Source organism: Bos taurus, chromosome 8 (genome assembly GCF_002263795.3).
Source record: "Bos taurus isolate L1 Dominette 01449 registration number 42190680 breed Hereford chromosome 8, ARS-UCD2.0, whole genome shotgun sequence".
NCBI lineage: Eukaryota > Metazoa > Chordata > Mammalia > Artiodactyla > Bovidae > Bos > Bos taurus.
Window position 1 is genome coordinate 50,858,442 of NC_037335.1, and position 25,708 is coordinate 50,884,149.

The 25,708-nt window shown below is 40.1% G+C and overlaps 1 protein-coding gene across 3 annotated transcripts in view; it reads right to left on the minus strand.

Moving 5' to 3' along the window:
• The window catches only part of TRPM6 (transient receptor potential cation channel subfamily M member 6), a 197,506-nt gene that overhangs the window by 55,397 nt on the left and 116,401 nt on the right, over nucleotides 1-25,708 (minus strand). For 2 of the 3 annotated variants that reach the window (XM_059889457.1, XM_024996176.2), the window contains exons 22-28: nucleotides 21,906-22,080; nucleotides 21,589-21,703; nucleotides 17,714-17,907; nucleotides 14,749-14,881; nucleotides 6,041-7,173; nucleotides 5,796-5,908; nucleotides 3,280-3,527 (exon numbers count right to left, since the gene is read on the minus strand). In XM_059889457.1, coding sequence (XP_059745440.1) covers nucleotides 3,399-3,527; nucleotides 5,796-5,908; nucleotides 6,041-7,173; nucleotides 14,749-14,881; nucleotides 17,714-17,907; nucleotides 21,589-21,703; nucleotides 21,906-22,080 — 1,992 coding nt within the window. In that variant the 3' untranslated portion in view covers nucleotides 3,280-3,398. Of the gene's footprint in view, nucleotides 1-3,279; nucleotides 3,528-5,795; nucleotides 5,909-6,040; nucleotides 7,174-14,748; nucleotides 14,882-17,713; nucleotides 17,908-21,588; nucleotides 21,704-21,905; nucleotides 22,081-25,708 lie in introns of those variants that run through there. The other variant, XM_059889458.1, reaches the window with a different exon arrangement.

Below are 25,708 nucleotides of genomic sequence, written 5' to 3' on the forward strand. Positions count from 1 at the left end.
TATACCCAATCACCAGATCATTATTTCAGTTAATGATTATTCAGAATGTTTTCGAGATATCTCATTCTATTTCTCTTTAGATTCAAATTATTTCTTAAAATCCAGTATACTCCCAGCACTGTGTGCGTGCGTACTCAGCTGCTCAGTCATGTCATACTCTTTGGACTGGAGCCCGCCAGGTTCCTCTGTCCATGGAATTCTCCAGTCAAGAATACTGGAATGGGTAGTCATTCCCTTCTCCTGGGAATCTTCCCAGCCTAGGATCGAACCCTGCGTTGCAGGTGGATTCTTTACCGTCTGAACCACCAGGGGAGCCACTCCAGCATTATTACAGGCATTTTCACTACTGTTATTTTGTTATCCACTGTTAAACTGGTAAGGATGGCATTAACCCCATTTTAGAGATGAAGCTAATGAAGCTCATAAGGTGAATTGATATGTATAACTTTGAAACCTAGGAAGTGGAAGAGCCAGGATTTGACAGGGCAGACAGGTTCCCTGACTACCTTCAAGTAGTATTCTGTTTCACAGATTACCTTCCTATATAGAACATCTGAGGTTGTAGTATATGTCCACATAGGTGATTTGTATACACTTTCCAAGGTCACAGAGGTAATATTCAAACAAAGATCAAAATTATATTGGGTGGGGGGATTAGGTGGTGGCTAGTCTAATTAGATCATGCTTCCCCATGGTGGGTGGCAATAAAACAAGCACATATTTGCAGACAGAAAGAAAAACAGACTGAAAAATCAGTATTGAAGAAACACTAAAGGTCCTTTACTCTGAAATGTCCAATCCCCTCCAACACATCTACAAAGAAGTTGGCTTGGCCTGTTTAACTAACCACACTGAGTGAGACATTAACTACTGTGAGATAAACCATTCCATCCCCAGAAAGCTGCAAAAGGTAAAAATTCCTTCTCAAATCAGGCTGAAACCTGTCTCCCAGTAGTTTGTATATGTTGTTTTTAGCTCTACCTCTGAAAAGTATATTAGAGGTATTTTCTTCCATGTGGCAACTTTTATATATTTGAAAACAGTGTCAAAAATTCCTAAACTTTTTCTCATTTATGCTAAAATGCTCAGGATAAGTTATTGGATGGATAAATAGCAAAAAAAGAGAACAACAAAGAAATAATAAAGTGGGAGGAGAGGGGGTGAAAACTCAGCTTTTAAAATTTCAAATATAAATGCTTTCACCTCTTGAGATCTGCCCTTCCATAATCACTGACTTGGTACAGGTATGGTCGTTCAGGCTCCTTTAGTTTTTTCATTTTCTGAATATGTAAGATTCTAGACCTTGTTAAAAGGAGGATAAAAATTAGAGAATTGCATGAAAATGTGTTATATGTGAATCCCAGTTATCAAATATAATAGATCTCAAACATTGCCATTTATCTGAAATTGCGAATATACTGTTCTTTCTCTGTTAAGCAAATTTTACCAAAGATTCTTTGTCTTTTACTCAAGCGGTTGAAAGCTATTTACCCCATTTCTATTCTTCCATAGTTACCCTTATGTTTACAATTAATACTTCCTATCAAAGAATATCCATACCCTATCTTCCTATAAAATACCTTTAGTAGATTTTCACATTTCCCCTGAACCTTGTCATCCATGCTTTATTCAAAATACAATGAAATTTGAGATCCAAATTGTTAGTAATTCTTCCTTAATAGCATTACTGTAGGCTATTAAAAAAAGAAGACAAAAGCAAACTGAGACAAAAGAAAGAAAAGAATGCCAGCAAATAGTTTTAATTTTTAGCCTTTTCTTTAAAAAACTTAACAAGGATCATTATTGTTAATATTTTTTATACCTGGTATTTTACAGAGTCACTGGCATATAGTAGGTAATCAATAATAGTTTAATAATATTTGGTTGGATAAATTCTGAGAAAAATACTTATTAAAGTCCCTGCTAAAAGTAGTTTGTTATTTTTTCCTACTATTTGGGTGCTGGAAAAAAGTATACAGGTAATGCAAAAAAAGCTACTAAAAAAATCACAAAATGTAATATGATACTTCTCATAACATAATAAAATTATGATAAATATGATCTCAATGAGAGTACAGTACTACAATTAAAATACCTCTATGAAAATCTAAAACTATGCTTTTCCTTCATAATTAATTTCCTCAAAACTTTAGCCTTTTGTGTTTAGAAGGAGCTACCTGACAGGGCACCCTCAAAAATGTTTTTTTAATTTCTTTTCCAATTCTTAACTCAGACAAGTTTTTTAAAAAAACAAAGTTCTCAACCCAGAATGTGGATCAAGACACTAGGCCTCCTGAAGTCTTCAGATTAGCCAAACACCTGGAATTAGCCTAATTCTCTAGGTCTTCTCTTTCTTCCTGATCATCACATTTAAATGAGATTCTTTGCCAGAACCCTCCTGCACTCCCATCTTTCTCAGTTTGAATTTTTTTGAAATAAGAGAAGATGGTCAAAATGTACAAACTCCAGCTATAAGATAAATAAATACCTGGGGAGTAATATACAGCATGGTGGTTATAGTTTAACAATACTATATAGTGGCTAAGATAATAGATCTTAAAAGTTCTCATCACAAGAAAAAATAATTGTTAACTGTAGGTGGTGATGGACATTAACTTACTGTGCTACTAATTTTGCAACACAGACATACATCAAATCATTATGTTGTATATCTAAAACTAATACATGTACCTTAAACTTAGTACTTCAAATAATTTTAAATATTTATGACTTGCTAACCACATAGTCCGTTCTATTTAAAAATTAGTAAGGGTCTCTTAGTATCAAATGGAAGAGGTTCAATGTTCAGTTCATTGCTACCTATTCTCTTCCTAATATGTCCTCAACGCATCTGTCCAGGCTTATTTCACAGTCTACGCTTAGCTCACAGTCTTCATTCCTAGCTCACTCATCTGTCTTCTATCCTCTACAAACATCATTACTATTAAGTTTAAGGGAATCTTGCCGATGGAATAAACACTATATGGGAGCAGTTGTAAATGACCAACTACAACTCAATCCGCTGAGTTCTGTGTAAGGGCCCATATCAACGTCGCCTGAACTTTAAAGATTAATTTATAACATTAGACAACTCACCCCATAAGTCAGACTAAATGAATACTCCTTGATGCAGATTCAACAGCTCTGAATAGGAGACTATCTACATTTTAATTAATTTTAATTTTTCTTTTCTGAATTCTGACAATTATCCTATTAAACAAATGCAAATTGAATCTCTTTCATAAAAACTAAAAGCAGAAAAGAGCTATTTATCTAAGAAAGTGTGGCCCCTTCTCATTCTCTCACCTCCACTTAAGAACAGCAGGTACCCCCAACTGGTCTAAAGACCATACCCTGAGGAAACTACCAGGGTTTGGGTAACTCAAGAATGCAGACTGTTACATACTTATCTGATTAAATTTGGACACTGGAATCCAGTTCTTGCTGCCCTTGTGTGCTTCTGAGATCTTTTCTCCAGGCTCTGGGTTCAACTGGTCACTTTGAGAGCAGGTGTTGACTGTTATGACCTAGAAAGAAAGACATTCGTTGGAACAGAGTGACGTTAATCTGAATAGATTCCAAATCACAGTTATCACTGACATGAGTTTGAGCAAACTCTGGGAGATGGTGAAGGACAGTGAAGTCTGGTGTGCTGTCCATCCTAAAGTCCATCCCAGTCCATCCTAAAGGAACTCAGTCCTGGGTGTTCATTGGAAGGACTGACGTTGAAGCTGAAACTCCAATACTTTGGCCACCTGATGTGAAGAGCTGACTCACTGGAAAAGACGATGTTGGGAAAGATTGAGGGCAGGAGGAAAAGGGGATGACAGAGGATGAGATGGTTGGATGGCATCATCGACTCGATGGACATGGGTTTGGGTGAACTCCGGGAATTGGTGATGGACAGGGAGGCCTGGCGTGCTGCGGTTCATGGGGTCGCAGAGAGTCAGACACAACTGAGAGACTGAACTGAGAACTGAGTGAAGTCTGGTGTGCTGCAGTCCATGGAGTTGCAAAGAGTTGGATACAACTGAGCAACAGAACAACAACCACGTGTTGAAGAACTGCTGCTGCTGCTGCTAAGTCACTTCAGTCGTGTCCGACTCTGTGTGACCCCATAGACGGCAGCCCACCAGGCTCCCCCGTCCCTGGGATTCTCCAGGCAAGAACACTGGAGTGGGTTGCCATTTCCTTCTCCAATGTATGAAAGTGAAAAGTGAAAGTGAAGTCACTCAGTTGTGTCTGACCCTCAGCAACCCCATGGACTGCAGCCTTCCAGGCTCCTCTGTCCATGGGATTTTCCAGGCAAGAGTACTGGAGTGGGGTGCCATTGCCTTCTCCAATGTTGAAGAACAGCGGTTGTTAATATTGGCTGCACATTAAAATCACCTGGGAAGTGTTAAACTTCCATCACTCATGCTGGCAGGACACAAGCATCCATGTGACTTTCCTATTTGCAGTCATGACTGAGAACCAGGGTGGGGAGCAGGGTTTCTCAAACTTGAGTGTGTATCAGAAACACCCAGGACTGTGTTAAACCCACAGATTTCTGGGTCCCTTCCTCAGGAACTGTGTGTGATTCAGTAGGTCTGTGTGTGTGCGGTAAGTCCCTTCAGTCGTTTATGACTCTTTGTAACCCCATGGACTGTAGCCCGCCAGGCTCCACTGTCTATGGGATTTTCCAAGCAAGAATTCTGGAGTTGCCATGCCCTCCTCCAGGGGATCCTCCCAACTCAGGGATCCTACCTGCGTCTCTTATGTTTCCTGCAATTGGCAGGTGGGTTCTTTACCACTAGTGCCACCTGGGAAGCCCTTAGTAGGTCTGAGGAGAGGGCAAATTTGAATCTCTTAAGTTTTCAGGTAATGCTGATGGGAGACCGCAGTTTAAGAACCACTGGTATAAAGCAAAACAACAAAAACATAAGGGTCTGAAAGAACTGGTTAGAATTCTATCCCTGTCACTCAGAAACTACATGAACTGAGCAAATCACTTCATGTCTATGAGCTCCATTCCCTACATCATTAAAATAACAGAGAGCTAACAATAACGGCTGCCTCATGTGCTTCACAGGGGCAGAAAAGAAATGAGATAAATCGACAAACTACAAGATAACAAACAAAAGCAAGTTATTAGTGCTTGAGCTCAGTTAATAGTTCTTATTTTAACTCTGGCCATTTTAGAACATAATTAGAACATAATTCTAAACTCATATTTTATGGGATCCCAGCAACTCATCGCATGTTCCCTGAAGGAAGCACATTCTTTATGGACATTAAGTCTCCTTCAAAAGGTGATTCTGCACGAGTCACTATGGAAAGGCACATGAAACCACTGTGAGATACCACTGTCCACTCACTAATATGCTAAAATCAAAAAGACTGAGCCTACTAAGGACTGGCAAGGACGTGGACCACTGGAACGCTCATAAACCGCTACTCATAAACTGGTGGCAATGTAAGTTTCTTCTAAAATTAAACAAATACTTACCATATGACTTTACTATTCTACTCCTAGTTACCAAAGAGAAATGAAAACATATGTCCACACAAAGACTTGTACACAAATGTTCTTAGCAGCTTAAGTGGAATAGCCAAAAACTGAAAATAACACAAAAGTCCTTCAACATATGAGTTGATAAATGAATTGTTGCAAATCAGCTCTGCTGACTCTTAAGATTTACATCTCCATTCCTTCCAGGACAGTGTTATTTTGTGTACTTGGCACTTTAGAATAAAGAGAACTCAAGCTAAGATAGGATACTACCTCAGTTGCCAAAAACATAACAGGCACTTACTGGCACCTGCAGTGCTTGTGTTTTCTTCTTCTTCTTTGACAGTTTCCTATCCTTGGTTAGCAATTTTGTTTTGATCCATTTTGATTGTCCTATCTCTGAGAATTTTGATAGATCTGTAAAGGAAATGATTTACATGAGACAATAAAGACAGTATGTGGAACCATTGCGTTCTGAGAGACTGGGGGAGAATGAGAATGGTAGCAAGGTGAGAATTTAATCCCGGTTTTTAAATGTTTACTTCTTACTTTTAATCTTAGAGATCTTCAACTTCTCCTCCTTGGGTAATCTCAAGCTCTGATTCCCCGGGAAGGGCTTGTCTTTCCGAAGCAGACTGATTCGAAAGGATGTGTTTGGCTGGAGCCATGGAAGTACTTCTGAGCAATTCCTCTGGGCCAGTCTTGCCGAGTTATCAGACAGGGATCTGCCCCGGTTCTGCCTCTGGCGCTGTTCACTCAGTCTGGAGTCATGGTTACAAGCGGAGGCCATGCTGATTTGACATTGCTTCTTGGTGCTAAACACACCAGTTTCATCACCTTCTGAAAATGCCCAGTTCACATACCCACCTCCAGGGTGCATGCTCATGACCTGGGAAGGGAGGGAGGACACTCTCGTGGGTGCAGGTGTGCAAATCAAAGTGGGGAGCACTCGTTCCCCCTTGTCTTGTCTGGCTGGTATCTGACCAAGTGACTCACACTGCTCCTTGGTTTCCACCATGGGGCCCTTGGCTGAGACACCCGGGGTCTGCCACATCAGATGAACAGGGACCTCAGTCTGGCTGACGTGTTCAGTTGTCAGCCCATCTGTACCTGCTTCCACAGATGGTGTGGACAGAGGCAAGTCAGTTTTTGCAGAATAAGAAACTTGTTCTAGATAAGAAGGGACCAGGAGATATTGGCCATACTTTGGGTGTGCCTGTCTGTTCAGCATCACCCCAGAAGCAACTACACGATTTTTTGTTTCTTGCTCTCCTTGGTCATCTCTTACATTTGAAGCCTCTTGATCTGTAATCTCAAGAAAGGGCCCTTTCTGCCCTCGTGGGGGATACCAGCCTCTGGCCAGGCTCCGCAGCAAAGAAGGGGGCATGCTATAACACTGATACTTCTTCTTCTCAGAGAGTGGCATGCTGCCCAGAACCTCTGCACAGATGACATTGCTCCAGCTGTGGGGAAGTTTTCTGCAAGTAGAATGCTTTCTGTTGGCCAGGAGAGCCTCATCTTCTTGTAAGGTGTCAACAGCAGAAAGGACTTTTAAGGTATCCACTGTCAGGACAGAGAGATCCTGCAGGTGTCCCACCTGGCTGTCCAAAGACAATAAGGAGTCCTTTATGAAAGACACCTTTTCATTCATTTCTTTCATTTGGAAGTACATCTCGGTAACCCTAAGGGTAAAGGGAGGGAGAAAAGCAATAAACGCAGTAAGTCGATGGGAACTGGCCTGCCTCTCTTCCTGCTCTGCTTCCATCTCTAGGTGGCTGCCCAGCCTATGCGGCTTCCCTGTGTTGGGTCTGTCTTCTGCCTTCTTCTCTATCCAGTAGGTACTCATCCCAGGTGCCCTCATCCACTCCTATAATTCCCACTATCACCAGAAAAAGGAAAATTAAAAATTGTATTTCTAGCCCTTATTTCTCTCCAGTATTTCAGAACCACATTTCCAGCTTCTACTAGTTAGCCTTCCAATCATCTCATCAATCAGCCTATTTGTACTCATTAACATATTCATTAACTTACATGACAAACATTTTAATATCTCCTATTGTCAAGCACTGTGCTATTTTGGTCGACAAGGGAAATCCTGAGGATGAAACCAGAATGATAGGAATAGAATCAATAATAAAAAACATAATTGGAAAAAGTTTATAGATCTTTTAAAATGAAATTTCATATCTACAGTATAAACAAGCATCCCAGGTTTCAAACAAAGCCCATTTTAAGAAACCTACAATCAGAGAAAGCCTGAGCCAATTCTTAAGTGATTTTGAATACTTGAACCCCAAATTATGATATTGAACCAGTGGTTCAAGTCAAAGCAGCATAAGACACCATCAGTTATGCAAGTACAAAAGTGCATTGCAAGTAGAGTCAAATTAAATTTAACACTTGATTTCATTTAGAAAATTAGAAAGAACAAAGAAAATATATCTATATCTATCTATCTCTGTTATATGGGTATCGGTTTTGTTTTGTGTGCCCCCAAAATAAGATAAGTTGAAATCCTAACCCCCAGTATTCCTAGAACGTGACTTTATTTGAAAGGAGGGCCTTTACAGAGGTAATCAAGTTAAAATAAGGTCATTAAAGCACACCATAAACCTGTATAACTCATATTCTTTAAAAAAGGGGAAATTTGGACATAGAGGGAAGAAAATGTGAGACAACTGCCTTCTGCCTGGAGTGATGCATCTACAAACCAAGGAACACCAGGGGCTGTCAGCAAGCAACAGAAGCTAGAAGGAGTGAGGAAAGACTCTCCCCTAGAGTCATTAGAGAAAGCATGGACCTCCAAATGTCGTAATTTTGGACTTCTAGCCTCCAGGACTGTGAGATAATAAATTTCTATTGTTGTAAGACACCCAGATTTTTGGCACTTTGTTAGGTGTGTGTGCATGCGTGATAAGTCACTTCAGCTGTGTCTTACTTTTACAACCCTATGGACTGTAGCCTGCCAGGCTCCTCTATCCATGAGTTTCTCCAGTCAAGAATACTGACGTGGGTTGTCATGCCCTCCTCCAGGGGATCTTCCCAACCCAAGGATGGAACCCAGGTCTCTTATGTCTCCTGCATTGGCAGGCAGGTTCTTTACCACTGGTACCACCTGGGAAGCCCTTTGTTATGGCAGTCCAGGAAATTAACACAGTTATGACATTTTTCTTTCTTTCCTTTTTTCCTCTGTTTCATTCTTTACTTTGCAGAAAGGAGTATACTTTCCAATTTCTCAATACTAAAAATCTTTGATAAACAGAAATAAAGTGAAAAGTAGCAAGGGAGGGAATATAGTCAACAGTTTCATGACTCACATCACCATATGCAGAAATAAAAAAATTGTTCCCAATCTTATTTGGGGGCTGGGAGAAGCAGTGATTGATTATATCACGAAGTGCTTGGCACTCAGTTCTAGGAAGCACTTTCCAAAATAGTGTCAGATGTCTCCTCTCTAGAATATATCACAGGTCACATGGATTGAGAAATCCTCCCCTTCTTTCTGGAATCTTTGCAGATAGAAATGAAAGAATAAAGGGGGTCGTATTTTCCATTTTTATTATCATCTAGGCGGGAGGAGCCCTCTCTTGCTTCAACTTCTATAACTCAATAGAGCCTTAGTAAAGGCTTCCTGACCTTCTGGAACCTGTAAAACTAGAATTGGCAAGGATGATGAAGAAAAGAGCACAAAATATATGTTTATTCACTTCCAAATATGCTTCATTAAAGCCTCTCCATCTAGCACACTGTTTCATCTAATTCAAAAACAGTGCAGTCCGAACAACAGTAATGGAGACTCATTAAGTTCCATTAGCAGCAGCCCCATCAAAAGGATACAATAGACACCAACAACTATTCAGAGCCACAGGTAATCTGCTACAATAGAGACTGTCAGGCAAATAACCTGGTCACCCTCAAATCAGGTCCTTGTGCTTTCATAGGCACTTCTTATCTAAATCTCAATGTCCTATGAAACATATTTTAATTATATTTCTCAACCACGATCTATATTAACCAAGTCTTTTAGTCACTCTGCCATGGAAAAGAAATTCTCGTAATTTTTGTTTCTTCTGTACAAGGTTTGAGAGTGAGGGGGAGACCAGTATGGTTATTGTTTCATTGTGGGTCTCTGGACTAGATATTGTAAAATGAAATTATACAAAGTATTATTATAATTACCATGATAATCACAGTGCTCCTGAGTGCTCATTATGTGCCAGGCATTATACATTATTTTATTTAATCCACATGACCACCCTATAAAGTAGGCATTCTACCATCCCTTCATGAATATAGGTCACATTACCCATCACATGGTCGGTGAAAGAGTGAGGCTTCAAAGCCAAAGCATGCAACTCCATATTTAATGGCATTAACCACTGCCCTCCAGCATGTATCAGCAACTCAGCAGGGATCCAAGCAAAGTCCTATTGAGGTCCTAGAGTCCCACGAAGGATGACTGAATTGCACCCACATTTTCCATGCCGAGAGTTGTTCACAAATGTTTCTCAGTAAGATATCATGATAAAACAATGATGGGACCTGCTCAAGCTCTAACTCTGCTGAGTCACATTGCTCAATGTGATAGTTTAAAAAAAAAATTTTTTTTTAAGATATAGCACTTTCCAAATATAATGTAACCAAACATGCTTACTATGGAAAAATCCCTAGTTAACAACTTATTCCATAGAAGAGAGAGAGAAAACACTGGCTTACATCGGTAGGGACAAAAAGTAGCCAGCATTCCAAATAGAGAAAGTAAAATATAAAACAGACTTAATAGGTTCTCTTTCCACTTTTACAATTCACCTAACTCTGTAAGGATACAGATAATCTCTTTTCAGAGGTAGGCAAACATACAAATGTCTTCCTAATGTCTTTTCCCTCCCTCTTCAAACTACTGCTCAGTTACTGCCAGAAAATATTCTTCCCTCCCTGGTAGCTCAGACAGTAAAGAATCTGCCTGCAAGGCAGGAGACCTGGGATTGATCCCTGGGTCGGGAAGATCCCCTGGAGAAGGGAATGACTACCCACCCCAGTATTCTTGCCTGGAGAATCCTATGAACAGAGGAGCCTAGTGGACTACAGTCCATGGGGTCACAAAGAGTTGGACACAACTGAGCAACTAACACTTTCAGAACGACCTCAATAAGGACCATCGTGTAAAAAGAGGGCTCGTGAAATAGCTCTATCAAAAAGGAAATTTGATCAATTGTGTTTTGAAATTAAATTAGGGCTTCATAATCAAATTCTAGAGCCTTTGAAAGCATCTAGAATATTTTTCAGAAGCTACTTACCCATCTACCATCTAATCCTTCTCTACTCAAACGCCAAGAAAAAAACTGAAGAAAATGTAATAGCATATGATGATTACTGGTGTTCAGTTTACTATTATTACTATCATCAAGTTTCACTCTGTATTCACTTGACTCATGATATTACCTTCTCCTAGTTTTCATTATTCTCTTCTGATCAATTCTTTTCAGTCTTCTCCACAAGTTCCTCTTCCTCAGCCCATGACACAGGTGTTGACACCTCTCAGCGTGAGACCCACTGAGTCTCCTCACTCCACTTGCTTTCTGAGCATAATCGCTTCCTCTCTAATAGTTTTATTTTCCTACAATAGGCAGGTGATTATCAAATTTCCTATTCAAATTTTGCCCTTCGGGCTCCAGAGCCATATATGTAAAGCCTTTCAGACATCTCTGGCTAAATATGCCACTAGAATCTCAGGCTCAACAAACTTCAACCTCATTGCTTCTACCCGCTGCCTCAGTCTCTGCCATGCATCTTGCATTCCTTATCCCTTCAGTGACATCTTTCACCTCATTACCCTGCCTTAGACATTATTCATCCTGGACTCCATATACTCCCTTATCACCACATCCAATCCTTAACTCTTCTCATGAATTGTCTTCTCTAAAAATGTCTTTATTTATCCTCTCTGCTATGCCCTAAATGTTTGTGTCCGCACCCAAAATTCACATGTTGAAACTTTAATCTTCAAAAGTGATGGTGTTGGTACATGTGGCTTTGGGGAGATGATTAGGTCATGAGGATAAAGCCCTCATGAGTGGGATTAATGCTCTATTTTATAAAAGAGACTCCACAGAGCTCCTTAACGCCTTCTACCACGTAGGTATACACTCAGAAGTTTGTAACCCAAACAGGGCCTTCACCTGACCATCCTCAGACCCTGATCTCAGACTCCCAGCCTCCAGAACTATGAGCAATAACATTCTGCAGCTTCTAAGCCATCCAGTCTGGGAAATTTTGTAACAGCAAACCAAATAGTTTAGTCAATCCTAAAAGAAATCAACCCTGAAAATTCACTGAAGGACTGGTGCTGAGCTGAAGCTCCAACACTTTGGCCACCTGATGAAAAGAGCTGACACATTAGAAAAGAATCTGATGCTGGGAAAGACTGAAAGCAGGAGGAGAAGGGGATGACAGAAAACAAGATGGTTGGATGGCATCACTGACTCAGTGGACCTACGTTTGAGCAAAGGTGAAGTACCTTTCACCGGGACATGGTGAAGGACAGGGAAGCCTGGTGTGCAGCAGTCCATGAGGGCACATGAGGATTCAAGTCCACGAGGATTTGAAATAACTCAACTGGAATTCCATCACCTCCACTAGCTTTGTTAGTAGTGATGCTTCCTAAGGCCCACTTGACTTCATGTTCCAGAATGTCTGGCTCTAGGTGAGTGATCACACCTTCATGATTATCTGGGTCATGGAAATCTTTTTTGTATAGTTCTTCTGTGTATTCTTGCCACTGCTTCTTAATATCTTCTGCTTCTGTTAGGTCCATACCATTTCTGTCCTTTATTGTGTCCATCTTTGCATGAAATTTTCCTTTGGTATCTCTAATTTTCTTGAAGAGATCTCTAGTCTTTCCCATTCTATTGTTTTCCTCTATTTCTTTGCATTGATTGCTGAGGAAGGCTTTCTTATCTCTCCTTGCTATTCTTTGGAACTCTTCAGTCAGATGGATATCTCTTTCCTTTTCTCCTTTGCCTTTCACTTCTCTTCTATTCAAAACTATTTATAAGCCCTTCTCAGACAACCGTTTTGCCCTTTTGCATTTCTTTTTCTTGGGGATGGTTTAGTCTTGATCCCTGCCTCCTGTACCATGTCATGAACCTCCATCCACAGTTCATCAGGCACTCTATCAGATCTAGTCCCTTATCTATTTCTCACTTCCACTGTATAATCATAAGGGATTTGATTTAGGTCATACCTGAATGGTCTACTGGTTTTCCCCACTTTCTTCAATTTAAGTCTGAATTTAGCAATAAGGAGTTCATAATCTGAGTCACAGTCAGCTCCCGGTCTTGTTTTTGCTGACTATATAGCGCTTCTCCATCTTCGGCTGCAAAGAATATAATCAATCTGATTTCGGTATTGACCATCTGGTGATGTTCATGTGTAGAGTCTTCTCTTGTGTTGTTGGAAGAGGGTGTTTGTTATGACCAGTGCATTCTCTTGGCAAAACTCTGTTAGTCTTTGCCCTGCTTCATTCTGTACTCCAAGGTCAAATTTACCTGTTACTCCAGGTATCTCTTGACTTCCTACTTTTGCATTCCAGTACCCTATAATGATACTTTGGCCACCTCATGCGAAGAGTTGACTCATTGGAAAAGACTCTGATGCTGGGAGGGATTGGGGGCAGGAGGAAAAAGGGACCACAGAGGATGAGATGGCTGGATGGCATCACTGACTTGATCGACGTGAGTTTGAGTGAACTCTGGGAGTTGGTGATGGACAGGGAGGCCTGGCGTGCTGCAATTCATGGGGTCGCAAAGAGTCGGACACGACTGAGCAACTGAACTGAACTGAACTGACTCTATAATGAAAAGGATATCTTTTGGGGGTGTTAGTTCTAGAAGGTCTTATAGGTCTTCATAGAACCATTCAACTTCAGCTTCTTCAGCATTACTTGTTGGAGCATAGACTTGGATTACTGTGATATTGAATGGTTTGCCTTGGAAACGAATATTTTCATTAAAAGAAGAAAATCTGTAACTGTGTACGGTGATAGATGTTAACCAGATTCACTGTCATGATCATTTCATAGTATACAAATGTCGAACTATCATGCTATATGCTTGAAACTAATATATTGTTAGGTTAATTACAGCTAAATTTGCAAAATGCAAATAATTACATGCAATCCTTCATTATTTTAACACCTACAGTTAGTAATACATGCACAGCAGCTTTGATCTTAATAGACTCTGAGTTTGTTCACTTTCTCCAACACATCTCCTCTTTCCTCAAAACTCTGAATGGCATTCTTACACTAATTCCCCCCACAATCACACCCATCCACAGATACCCTCCCTGATGACTGCCCTGGTTCCTGCAGCCTGGTTGCATCCTCTCCTGGTCCTCTCCACATCCTCTCCTGGTCCCCACCATTAACTCCCCTTCCCAAGGACTTCACTCAGCAAATCACTTCTTCCCTCTGGCTCCTGCAGCTCCTCCCATTTCCAGGAACAAACACATTAATTTTGTTATCGCCACATAGAACAAAAGAACCCCACCATGTACCCATACCCTGCTTCAGAGGTAAACCTCTTACAAAATCTGCCTCTGATCTCTGTCTCTTCTACTCACCCTCAACTGCCCTCAACTCAATGCACAAGTGCTAGTCAGGCTCCCTGAGAGCTCCATGACTCCCAGTGCAACCGGTACCCTGCACCTGCCCTCTTCAGGACCAACCTACTGCTCCTGGACACATCCGCATCCAGTTTGGGGGCACCATCCCACCTTCCTCAGGTCTCTCCTTCTCAGCTGCCTCAAAGTGGTCCTCCTGCACCAGGCTCCCCAGACAGTCCAACCTACCCAAGCCAACCCAACTCCAGCAGACCCTTCAGGGCAATCATTCCCTATTCCCTTATACTACTTGTTTTTCTTCATTGCTCTTTTATGGTCTGGCATTAAATTACATATTTCTTTTTTGTCCTCCATTCCCATCACCCCTCCACATGCACACACTAGAATGTAAGTCCTACAAAGGAAGGGCCCCTGGTCTCATCCACCATTTATCTCCTCTAACTTATAAGACTAGAACCCAGCAGATGCTCAATAAATGTGCAATGATTACAAGAATATTACACACTACTTGAGAAAATTTTAGAGAATCAAAACCTCGGGTTTTGAAAGTAGACCTTCTACTTTTTTCAGCCATTCTAGTAAGAATCAGCTTCAAGTAGCAGCTTAGGGAATGAAAATACATATAGAACTTTTACCTTTCTGATGTCACTCGGATTTGTTCCTCACAACTACAATTCAGATCTTCCATCTTCTCGTGGAAGTACTTTTCCACACACTGTTCTTCAAAATCGTGAAGTTTTTTCAGATCCTCCTTACTTAGGTAGAGTTCTGTGGAAGTAAGTATAGTATATAAAAAGAATCATCATTCCCCCTCCATAGGAAGCTGAGACCACGTCTGAGTGACTTTTCTTCCACTGGCGTTGAAAATGAATAAAACTATAGTTTGTGTGAGAATAGTTCACGGCCTTGTCACACTGTATTACTAACACTAATTGGGATGCACTATCCACCAACACCTGGAAGCACCGGGCTGAGTCTCCTAGTTGTTTTATAAGCTGAAGTGGGGTCTTGGAGGTGACTCATGTGGATCAGATACTTTATCTTCAAAATTGTCCTAAGTTAGAATACTTTTACACATAAAAATCTATCATATTTATATGCTTATGGCAGTTCCTCCACCAACTATTTAAACTGTCAAAATGACAACAAGTAACCCACAGGTTAAAATCAAAGTTAGAAGAAATCTACGTCTGTTTCAGAGAATCTAGTAAGTGTAAGAAAGTTGTACCTTGTTGCACTGGGTTTATATAGGCACTGAGTTGGTATATACTAAGTTCTTCTATTGAAAAAAGATATTATTGCCAGTAGTATTAATGGCCAATCAAGGCTATACATCTTCATTGACAATAACTAATCCATTAAAAGACACATCATTTCATGATGTTATGAAACTAATGCAATCTATATCAAATTTCAGTGATCACATGTAGTATACCACCTTGACTCTTACCTAACAGAAAAAAACATTATCTTTTAAGCAAGTTTCTAATACTTGTTAAATATAAAAATGCTGTTGCAAAAAGGGTAAAATTGGAATGTTTTCTTCCTTCAACCATTTCACCTAAATTAGGGGGGAAAAAAAAGAAAAAACAAGAAAGAACCATTAAAGTTCTCCAGAATTAATTAGAAATTCAAAGGTTCTAGAAGTTATTTAAAATGCAAATTAACAAAAATATTAATTTTAGAGGATAATTAAAAGAAAATATTCAGCCACAAAAGGTGTTCACAGTGTTTTCTGAGTTTTACAGTATGGAAGAATTTTTCAGGTACAAAAAAAAAAAAAAATCCAGTATCTCCCCATCCCCACTCAGCTCTAAATTTTTGTTTGCATTAAAGAATCTTGTATGAGTAAGGGACTTTAGAATTGTGTGATCTGAACCTTCGGCGGATTCCTGAGAGCAAATAATCCCCAGAGCAATTCCAGTGATAGCGGTAGGTACAGCTAGAAGCATGTGACATTTTCTTGCAACTGTCCACCAGGTGGCACTGCTACCCCGTGTGCAAACATTCTGAACCTGAATACAGAGGCTCAAAGGCAATCACAAAAATTTAGAATTTCCTCTAAAACTCAGGGTGAGTGCACTTCTACGCATCAGAATATTTCCTCAAGTTTTATACCAGAATCACCCTATAAGTTCATATCGAGGCAAGCTCAGGAAAGGGTTCTTTGGTATGGTGCTATAAAATCTGGCCAAATCCTAGTTAATTCCAGGATCTCTCAAGTGGTTCACGCTCTCCTGTTAAATTGTTCTGGGATGGCACTCTATTAGAAGATGAAAAATTATAATATAATTATAAGCCTTTAAGTTAACTTCAATTGTGCTTTGACTTCCTTATAAAGGCTGAATCTCTTGAGGGAAAGAAATGGAAAAGAAAAATAAATCAGTACAGTGGTTCAAGAAGAGAAAAATACTTCACAGAGTCAATTACCAGCAGGAGCAAAAGCATGTCACCCTGTCAACCTTGTGATAACACCTGGTAAGGGCTCACCAAAATGTACAGATAGTCCACAATTCCATACCTGAAACTCTTGGAACCAGTCTATTTCAGAAGTTTACTTTTCTAGTTTTGGAAATATAATATAAAGCACATGCCATAAATGAAGTAAAATCCCTAATTGGGGCTAGAGCAATATTCTGAAATTAAACACATTATTTCTGCAGCAAAATCAATGAGTATTCCTACTACAAGGGATAAAGAGGATAAGTGGCTTACATTAGTCCCATTAGCCTCTTCTATCCAGATGAGTCTTTCTCTAACTTAAGAAGAAAAAGACTTTCCATTTTCAGATATATTTTGGATTTAGAAATTGAGATAAAGGATTGTGGATTTATGCCATTTCCTTACTATATTTAGGAATTATCTAGAAACGGGCCTAGTACCAATGGACCTAGAGGAACTACAAAAGATCTGTAAACCAAAAGAATGAATTTCTCTTAAGACGATTAGTATGACAGTCATATCATGCTGTCAAGATATGGATAAGCAAAATGAACTAGGAAAAAATCTCAAAATGTGTCGAGTTAAGCTTTGCCAAAAAGAGAGAGAAACCACATTTCTGCATCTTGACTTGAAGTTCCTGAAAATATGAGACATCTATAGAGAATGACCTCCACATTCTGTAAATCAGAGAACCAGAGAGCCTTGACTCTAGTGAATAAGTCAGACAAAGTCTGGTTTATCTATTTCCCTTAATCCACAAGACCTGTATCCTTTCAATTTGGATTCCATCTTCACCAACAAAGAATAAGTATGGGCCACTGGGACTACTACCCTCTAGGAGCTACTCTGATGACCTCCCAGTTAAGCAGAGAAAATACAGGTTTTCCAGGTGACAAAAAACCTTTACAAACCCAAGCAGAGATTCTGTTCCTACCCATTTCTTTCTTTCAAACTATTAATTACTCTTAGCAAAAGATACTATAACCACATGAGATCAATGTATTTACTTAGACCCAGGTTCCCAACTGATAGTCTTTTAATTTAACTCCCAGAGCCTTCCAACCTGAGCCCTGAATTTAATCGAAAATGTTCAGGTGTCTTCACCTTGGATCTCTGCTCTTTACTTTCTTTCTCCTGTGCCACCAATTAAAAACTTACTTAATCCAACATCACCCTCTTCTTGGTCATTTGGAGCTTGGTGCTGGCAAAGACGGCGAAGCAGGAGACCAATGTGACTCAGCAGGATAAAAGGTGGGGGCAACCAAGGCTTTTCATGGTAGGTCATGATGTAACGATAGCGATTATATTTCCACAGGTTATTTGAAATGGATTTCAGATCTATGTAAACGTTACTGTAAGTAGCAGTAAAAGAGGGACAGTGTTTTAATACGGAATCCTGAAACATAATAGTTAGATTACTACTTTATTTTCCAGCTTATTATTGGTTCACCTGATGTGACCAGTAGTTAGCCAATAAAAATAATATCATCACATTTATGATTCTTCTTCCCCAAACAACCCACATTAATCACCCTCTACAATAAAATATGCTAATCAGAAAATGCAAAAGGTAGAAATTACAATCAGAGAGAAGAAAATGCTAACATTTTAAATACAATGAACAGAAACTGTCCTCTGAAAGTAACATTATTCTTGATTCACTATCTTTTTTCACATAAGATCTTTTCAGTCCATAAGTCATCCTTAATGATAAACGGTTTTAATGTTCTGCTATATTATCAATCTTATGAAGAGATTCTCCTAATTATCAAATGTGAGAACTGCTAGAATAACCCTAGCTAAAACATTCAAATGGAAAAAAAAGACGAGGCAGGCAATAAAAATCAATTTATCCTACAATAAACCAATAAGCAGAACTTTGATTTAGAAGCTAGATCAATTATTTACATTAACTTTATAATAAAAGTAACTTCATATTGGTTGGCTACTTTGGATTTTTTTTCCCCTTTATTATGTCAATTACAATATACAAATAGTGCAGAAAAATATGTTGATGCTATAGAGCTTGTGATGAAGTTGTCATGAGTGGTATCCATTCTCAAGCAATATGTCATCCTTAACTATATAACTTTAAGTCTATAATATGATATGGGTGGGGAGGACACAATGAAATATCTATCTTAATATTTTGCTTAGGCTAATATAGAATTTATTTCTCCAAGAAATATGGCAGAGAAGCACTTAAGAAGGGCAGACAAATTTAACAAATAGAAATGCAAGTAACCCTAAACTGCAGGAATGGTAAAGAGAAGAAACTCAAACTATCCCGGAGAAAAACAGCTTAGGATTGAAGAATGGGGAGGGACTTCCCTGCATCCTGTAGTTACGACTCCATGCTGCCACTGCACAGGGTGCTGGTCCTGGAACTAAGATCCCACATGACACTTAGTGAGATTTTAAAAAAGAGAGGAAAAAGGTAAGGGGAAGTTTCAGATTACATAAGATAGATGAAGGAAGCACTGACAACCGGATTTAACGGCAATTCTTAAACTGCAGTCACTGAGCCGGCAGCACTAGCATCACTTGAGAACCTGTCAGAAATACAAATTCTTGGGCCCTACCTCAGAATGGGGCTTCCCTGGTGGCTCAGACAGTAAAGAATCTGCCTGCAAAGCAGGAGACCTGGGTTCGATCCCTGGGTTGGGAAGATCCCCTGGAGGAGGGAGCAGCTTCCTACTTCAGTACCCTTGCCTGGAGAATTCCAGGAACAGAGGAGCCTGGCAGGCTACAGTCTGTGGGCTTGCAAAGAGCTGGACACGATTGAGTGACTTTCACTTACTCACTCACCCCAGAATGACCAAATTAGCTATCCCTGTCTCGGCAAGTCCTCCAAGTAGTTCTCTTGCACAATCAAGTTTGAGGATGGTCCAAGTTCCATGCTACCCCCAGTCCAAGTGTGACTACAGCATGTCTACCAGCAGGTGGCGATCTTCACAGTGTTTGTCAGGCTCTTCGTAACTATTACAGAGTCTGGAAAGGGGCTTTTGGATAAGTAGTCAGATCTGGGGTTGCTCAACTTGGATGAAAATCCTAAAGGAAATCAACCCTTAATGTTCACTGGAAGGACTGATACTGAAGTTGAAGCTCCATTACTTCGGCCACCTGATGCAGAGAGCCGACTCACTGGAAAAGAGCCTAATAACTGGGAAAGATCAAGATGGAAGACAGGAGGAGAAGGGGGCAACAGTGAGATGGTTGGATGGCATCATAGACTCAATGGACACGAGTTTGAGCAAACTCCAGGAGATAGTGAAGGACAGGGAAGGACATGGACTGGCATGCTGCAGTCCATGCTGTTGCAAAGAGTGGGACACAACTTAGCAACTGAACAAGAAGCAGCTTGTATGGTTCTCGGTGTGTTCATCGCAGTGACGAGATTGGCCTGTGGGAGGATTTTTCAACCTCTCTTTTGACACCTGCTATTTTTGAGAAACAAAAATCTCATACCCACTGATCTTATTTGAAATGTCAGAATAAAAGCTATAATAATTAAACACCAGCAAATGTTGCAAGTTCATAATATGGTGAGACTAAAGAGAGATGACAGTTATCATATAATCTTGTAATAATTAATAAGATTTCCCTGATATATGTGCAACAACAGTCGCTTTTTGCCTGTGTTTTTATTTATTTTATCTGCTTTCAGCCATATCTCCTCTACTTTCTTTACTTAGCTTCTATGCATTGATTTCCCTTTCTCTCTTCAGTACGATAATAAATAAAATACCTCATACAGTGGCTGGCATAAAGGAGGCATTCAGAAAAAACTAGTTCCTTCCCATCATGTCACTTGATTTCCTTCATCAATTAAACTCTTTTCAATGCTTGGGATAAATTCATAGGCAAAAAAGGAAAAAAGAAAACCCAAAAGCAAAAAAACAAACTTGTTCTTGTGAAGCCTGTATTCCAGAATGAGATAAATGGGGGAAAAATAATATACAAATAAATTATAAAATATATTTGGATATATAAGTGAGTAGGATAAAGAAAGAAGAGTAAGGGGGACCAGGCACACCAAGGAGATGATGGAAGGAAAGGGCAACTGCACTTTTAAATAACATCCTTAGGTTTGTTAAGTGTCATTAGGGCTACAGTGTTGAGAAAAGAATATAGGGGCCAAAGTCAGAAGCAGAGAAATGATTAGGAGGCTTTGTGGTGGTAGCAGTGAGGTAGTGACAGGTGGTTGGACGAGGATCTATTTGAAGGTGGAGTCAAAGGTATTTCTGACAATCTAAACCTAGAAATATGAGAGGCAATAAGAAGGCCAAGGTTTTTAGCCTGAACAACAAAGAAAAAAAGATGAAGCTTTGGCAGAAATGTGTGCTCTTCTTTAAAGATGTGGGAATAACTATAAAAAGAATAAGTGTATATTGGGAAAGAGGGGAAATCAAGAGTTTGGACATTTAAAAGCTCAGAAATCTATTATACGTCTGACTGGCAACGGAACAGGGCAGCTGGACCTATAGAACTGGAGTTCAGGAAAGAGATGTAGGCTGAAGATACACATTGGACTTTGTCCAGATATAGAACATATATGCAGGAAACTGAAACAGATCACCAAACAAAGCATAAGCAAAAGGCCTGGGCCCAGGGACAAATCCCAGTGTCAAAAGCTTGGAGAGAAGATGATGAACCAGGAAAAGAAGATGGAGAAGTGAAGTGATATTGAAGAAAACAGAGAATGAAATATAATGAGAGCTGATGAAGGGAAGTTATCAAGGACTCTCTAGTCAACTTTCAACTCATCAATTGCTCTTCTCCATGATTCCAAATTACTGCTTAATTACAGTGTATGATCTCTTTTAATTCTGTTTTTATTTCAGTCTATTGCTTTTTCTCTTCTCACACTCCGCTACCTTCCTACCAGTAGTCCCATGCCCATATTTTTAAAACCATAAAACCACAGAAATAAAGCATGATATGCATTAAAACAAAGGTTACATGTGACTCTTTCAAAATACTTCACCCATTTGACTGATACAAAATAACCATATTTGATTAAAATAACCTACTTAAAGAAAGCAATCAACAGGTTCACCATGATGATATATTGCACGAAGAGGTAGACAGCTTGCAGGAATGGAGTAAGAAAAGAACCAGGAGGGCAGGACGGCTGGCTTGAACAAACTGCAAAGAAAGAATTTAAAAGAATGAGAGACAAGGTGAATCACAGTCCTATGACCATGGACAAATATTTAGCACACTGATTTAGCAGAATACCACAAACTCTTGACATTTTTAAGATTCAGATAGTTGTTTTCCAGAGTTCTTTACAACTCTGAGTGTCTACAAGGGTTTGATTTCCACAGTGTTGGAATACTCTACATACCATCTATCTCTGAAGCATAGACTTCTCCATATATCATCCAGTATGGCTCAAATACAATATCTCGGGCAAGGGTCCAGGATGGGGGCTCCTTTGGTGAAAGGATGGCTTTGCGTGCCACTCCAAAGCTCAGGAGGACGATGGCCATGATGATCACAATGTAGAACATGTTTGCTGTCTACAAAAAAGCAAGGCACAGAAACAAACTCACAGACTTAGAAAATGAACTTATGGTTGCCAGCGGGAAGAGACAGTTAGGGAGTTTGGGATGGTCATGTACACACTGTTATATTTAAAATGGATAACCAACAAAGACCTGCTGCATAGCCCATGGAACTCTGCTCAATGTAATGTGGCAGCCTGGCTGGGAGTGGGGTTTGGGAGAGAATGGATACATGTATATGTATTGCTGAATCATTCTGCTCTCCACCTGAAACTATCACAACATTGTTAATTGGCTCAGTTCAGTTCAGTCAGTTCAGTCGCTCAGTCATGTCCGACTCTTTGCGACCCCATGAATCGCAGCACGCCAGGCCTCCCTGTCCATCACCAACTCCTGGAGTTCACTCAAACTCACATCCAGTGAGTCCGTGGTGCCATCCAGCCATCTCATCCTCTGTCATCCCCTTTTCCTCCTGCTCCCAATCCCTCCCAGCATCAGAGGCTTTTCCAATGAGTCAACTCTTTGCATGAGGTGGCCAAAGTACTGGAGTTTCAGCTTTAGCATCATTCCTTCCAAAGAACATCCAGGACTGATCTCCTGTAGAATGGACTGGTTGGAACTCCTTGAGTCCATGGGACTCTCAAGAGTCTTCTCCAACACCACAGTTCAAAAGCATCAATTCTTCGGCGCTCAGCTTTCTTCACAGTCCAATTCTCACATCCATACATGGCTACTGGAAAAACCATAGCCTTGACTAGACGGACCTTTGTTGGCAAAGTAATGTCTCTGCTTTTGAATATGCTATCTAGGTTGGTCATAACTTTCCTTCCAAGGAGTAAGCGTCTTTTAATTTCATGGCTGCAATCACCATCTGCAGTGATTTTGGAGCCCAGAAAAATAAAATCTGGCACTTGGGGCCAGATGCCATGATCTTCGTTTTCTGAATGTTGAGCTTTAAGCCAACTTTTTCACTCTCCTCTTTCACTTTCATCAAGAGGCTTTTTAGTTCCTCTTCACTTTCTGCCATAAGGGTGGTGTCATCTGCATATCTGAGGTTATTGATATTTCTCCCGGCAATCTTGATTCCAGCTTGTGCTTCTTCCAGTCCAGCATTTCTCATGATGTACTCTGCATATAAGTTAAATAAGCAGGGTGACAATATAAAACCTTGACGTACTCCTTTTCCTATTTGGAACCAGTCTGTTGTTCCATGTCCAGTTCTAACTGTTGCTTCCTGACCTGTATACAGGTTTCTCAAGAGGCAGGTCAGGTGGTCTGGTATTCCCATCTCTTTCAGAATTTTCCACAGTTGATTGTGATGCACACAGTCAAAGGCTTTGGCATAGTCAATAAAGCAGAAATAGATGTTTTTCTGGAACTCTCTTGCTTTTTCCATGATCCAGCGGATGTTGGCAATTTGATCTCTGGTTCCTCTGCCTTTTCTAAAACCAGCTTGAACATCTGGAAGTTCATGGTTCACGTATTGCTGAAGCCTGGCTTGGAGAATTTTGAGCATAATTGGCTATACCCCAACAAAAGTGAAAATGTTAGTCACTCAGTCGTGTCTGACTCTTTGTGACTTCAGGGACTGTAACCCACCAGGCTCCTCTGTCCATGGAAATCTCCAGGCAAGAATATTGGAGTGGGTAGCAATGCCCTTTTCCAGGGGATCTTTCCAACCCAGGGATTGAATCAAGGTCCCCCACATTGCAGACAGATTCTTTACCATCTGAGCCCCAGTATAAAATAAAAAGTTAAAAAAAAAAATATGGCACAGCCAGAATTTTAGCATAGATTAGAAATTCAAAACAAATAAAATACCTGGAGTCATCATAATTATCGGAGAAGGCAATGGCACCCCACTCCAGTACTCTTGCCTGGAAAATCCCATGGATGCAGGAGCCTAGTAGGCTGCAGTCCATGGGGTCGCTAAGAGTCAGACACGACTGAGCAACTTCACTTTCACTTTTCACTTTCATGCACTGGAGAAGGAAGTGGCAACCCACTCCAGTGTTCTTGCCTGAAGAATCCCAGGGACGGGGGGGCCTGCCAATAATAAGACTGTCTAGTCATTGACCAAAATACCTAGTCCATGAACAACTGGATTTCCTTTGTCTAAAACATCTTGTTTTCTCTGCAAAATATGTGTTTCAGGTAGCCTATAGAATAATTTAAATGTACTAACAGTAGAGAATCTATGCTTTTTTAAGAAGTGATGAAATATGAATAGCCTTTGATTGGATAGTATCTAACTTTTCATCAGAGATTATGAAAAGAAAAAAATTAGGGTAATTCAAATTAGTAAAATGGCTCCTTATTCCCAGGATTATCTTCAGCAGTATTTAGAGTCTCAGAAAATTGATTAGGCCAAGAATCTGCTGAATAATTCCAGGCTACTTAGGAAACTGAAGAATTTAAGGGGGGAAAAAAAAAAAGATGTAAAAGCAACTATAAAATGACGTTTGTTAAATCCAGTGGTTCATTAACTCTCAGTTAGTCTTTGCAGTAAAAGTAAGCCTGATTCAACCCTCCTACAATGTTGGTGGGAACACAAATTGGTACAGCCACTATGGAGAATAGGATGGAGGTTTTTTAAAAAACTAAAAATGGAGCTTCAGTATGACCCTGCAATCACACTCCTGAGCATGTATCTGGAGAAAAACATGATCTGAAAGGATACATGCAACCCAATTGTTCATTGCAGCACAGTTTACAATTGCCAAGGCATGGAAGCAACCTTGGGGGTTCCCAGGTGGCTCAGTGGTAAAGAATCTGCCTGCCAAGCAGGAGACATGGGTTCAATCCCTGGGTTGGGAAGATCCCCTGGAGAAGGAAAGGGCGACCCACTCCAGTATTCATGCCTGCAGAATGCCATGGACAGAGGAGCCTGGAGGTCACAAACAGCTGGACATGACTTAATGACTAAAGAGCAACAGCAACAGCAACAAGAAGCGACATAAACGTCCAGTGACAAGAATGGCAGAAGATGTGGTGCATCTGAACAGTGGAGTATTACTCAGCCACTAAAGAGAACGAAACAATGCCATTTACAGCAACATGGATAGACCTAGAAGCTGTCACACTGAGTGAAGTCGGTCAGACAGAGAAGGAGAAAGATCATCCGCCAGCCCTTATACGTGGAATCCAAAAAGAAATCATACAAATGAACTTACCACAAAACAGAAAGAGACTCACAGACTTATGGTTGAATGAACTTATGGTTACCAGGGGGAAGGATGGCGGGGAGAGATAGTTATAGAGTTTGGGATGGACATGTACACACCGCTATATTTTAAATGGATAACCAACAAGGACCTATCATATACCACAGGGGAATTCTGCTCAACGTTATGGGGCAGCCTGAATAGGAGGTAGTTTGGGAGAAACGGATATATGTATATGCATGGCTGAATCCTTTCACTGTTCACCTGAAACTATGACAACATTGTTTGTCAGTCAGCTATACCCCAGTACAAAATAAAAAGTTTAAAAAACAAAGTAAGCCTGCTTGTTTTAATGCACAATGGAGAACTGCTTGAGAACACATATAATATATACATGTACCAAACACACGTACTATAACTTTTAAAGGCTCTTTCAAATAATTCATTTCCATTACTAAATGTATTAATACATCACATCA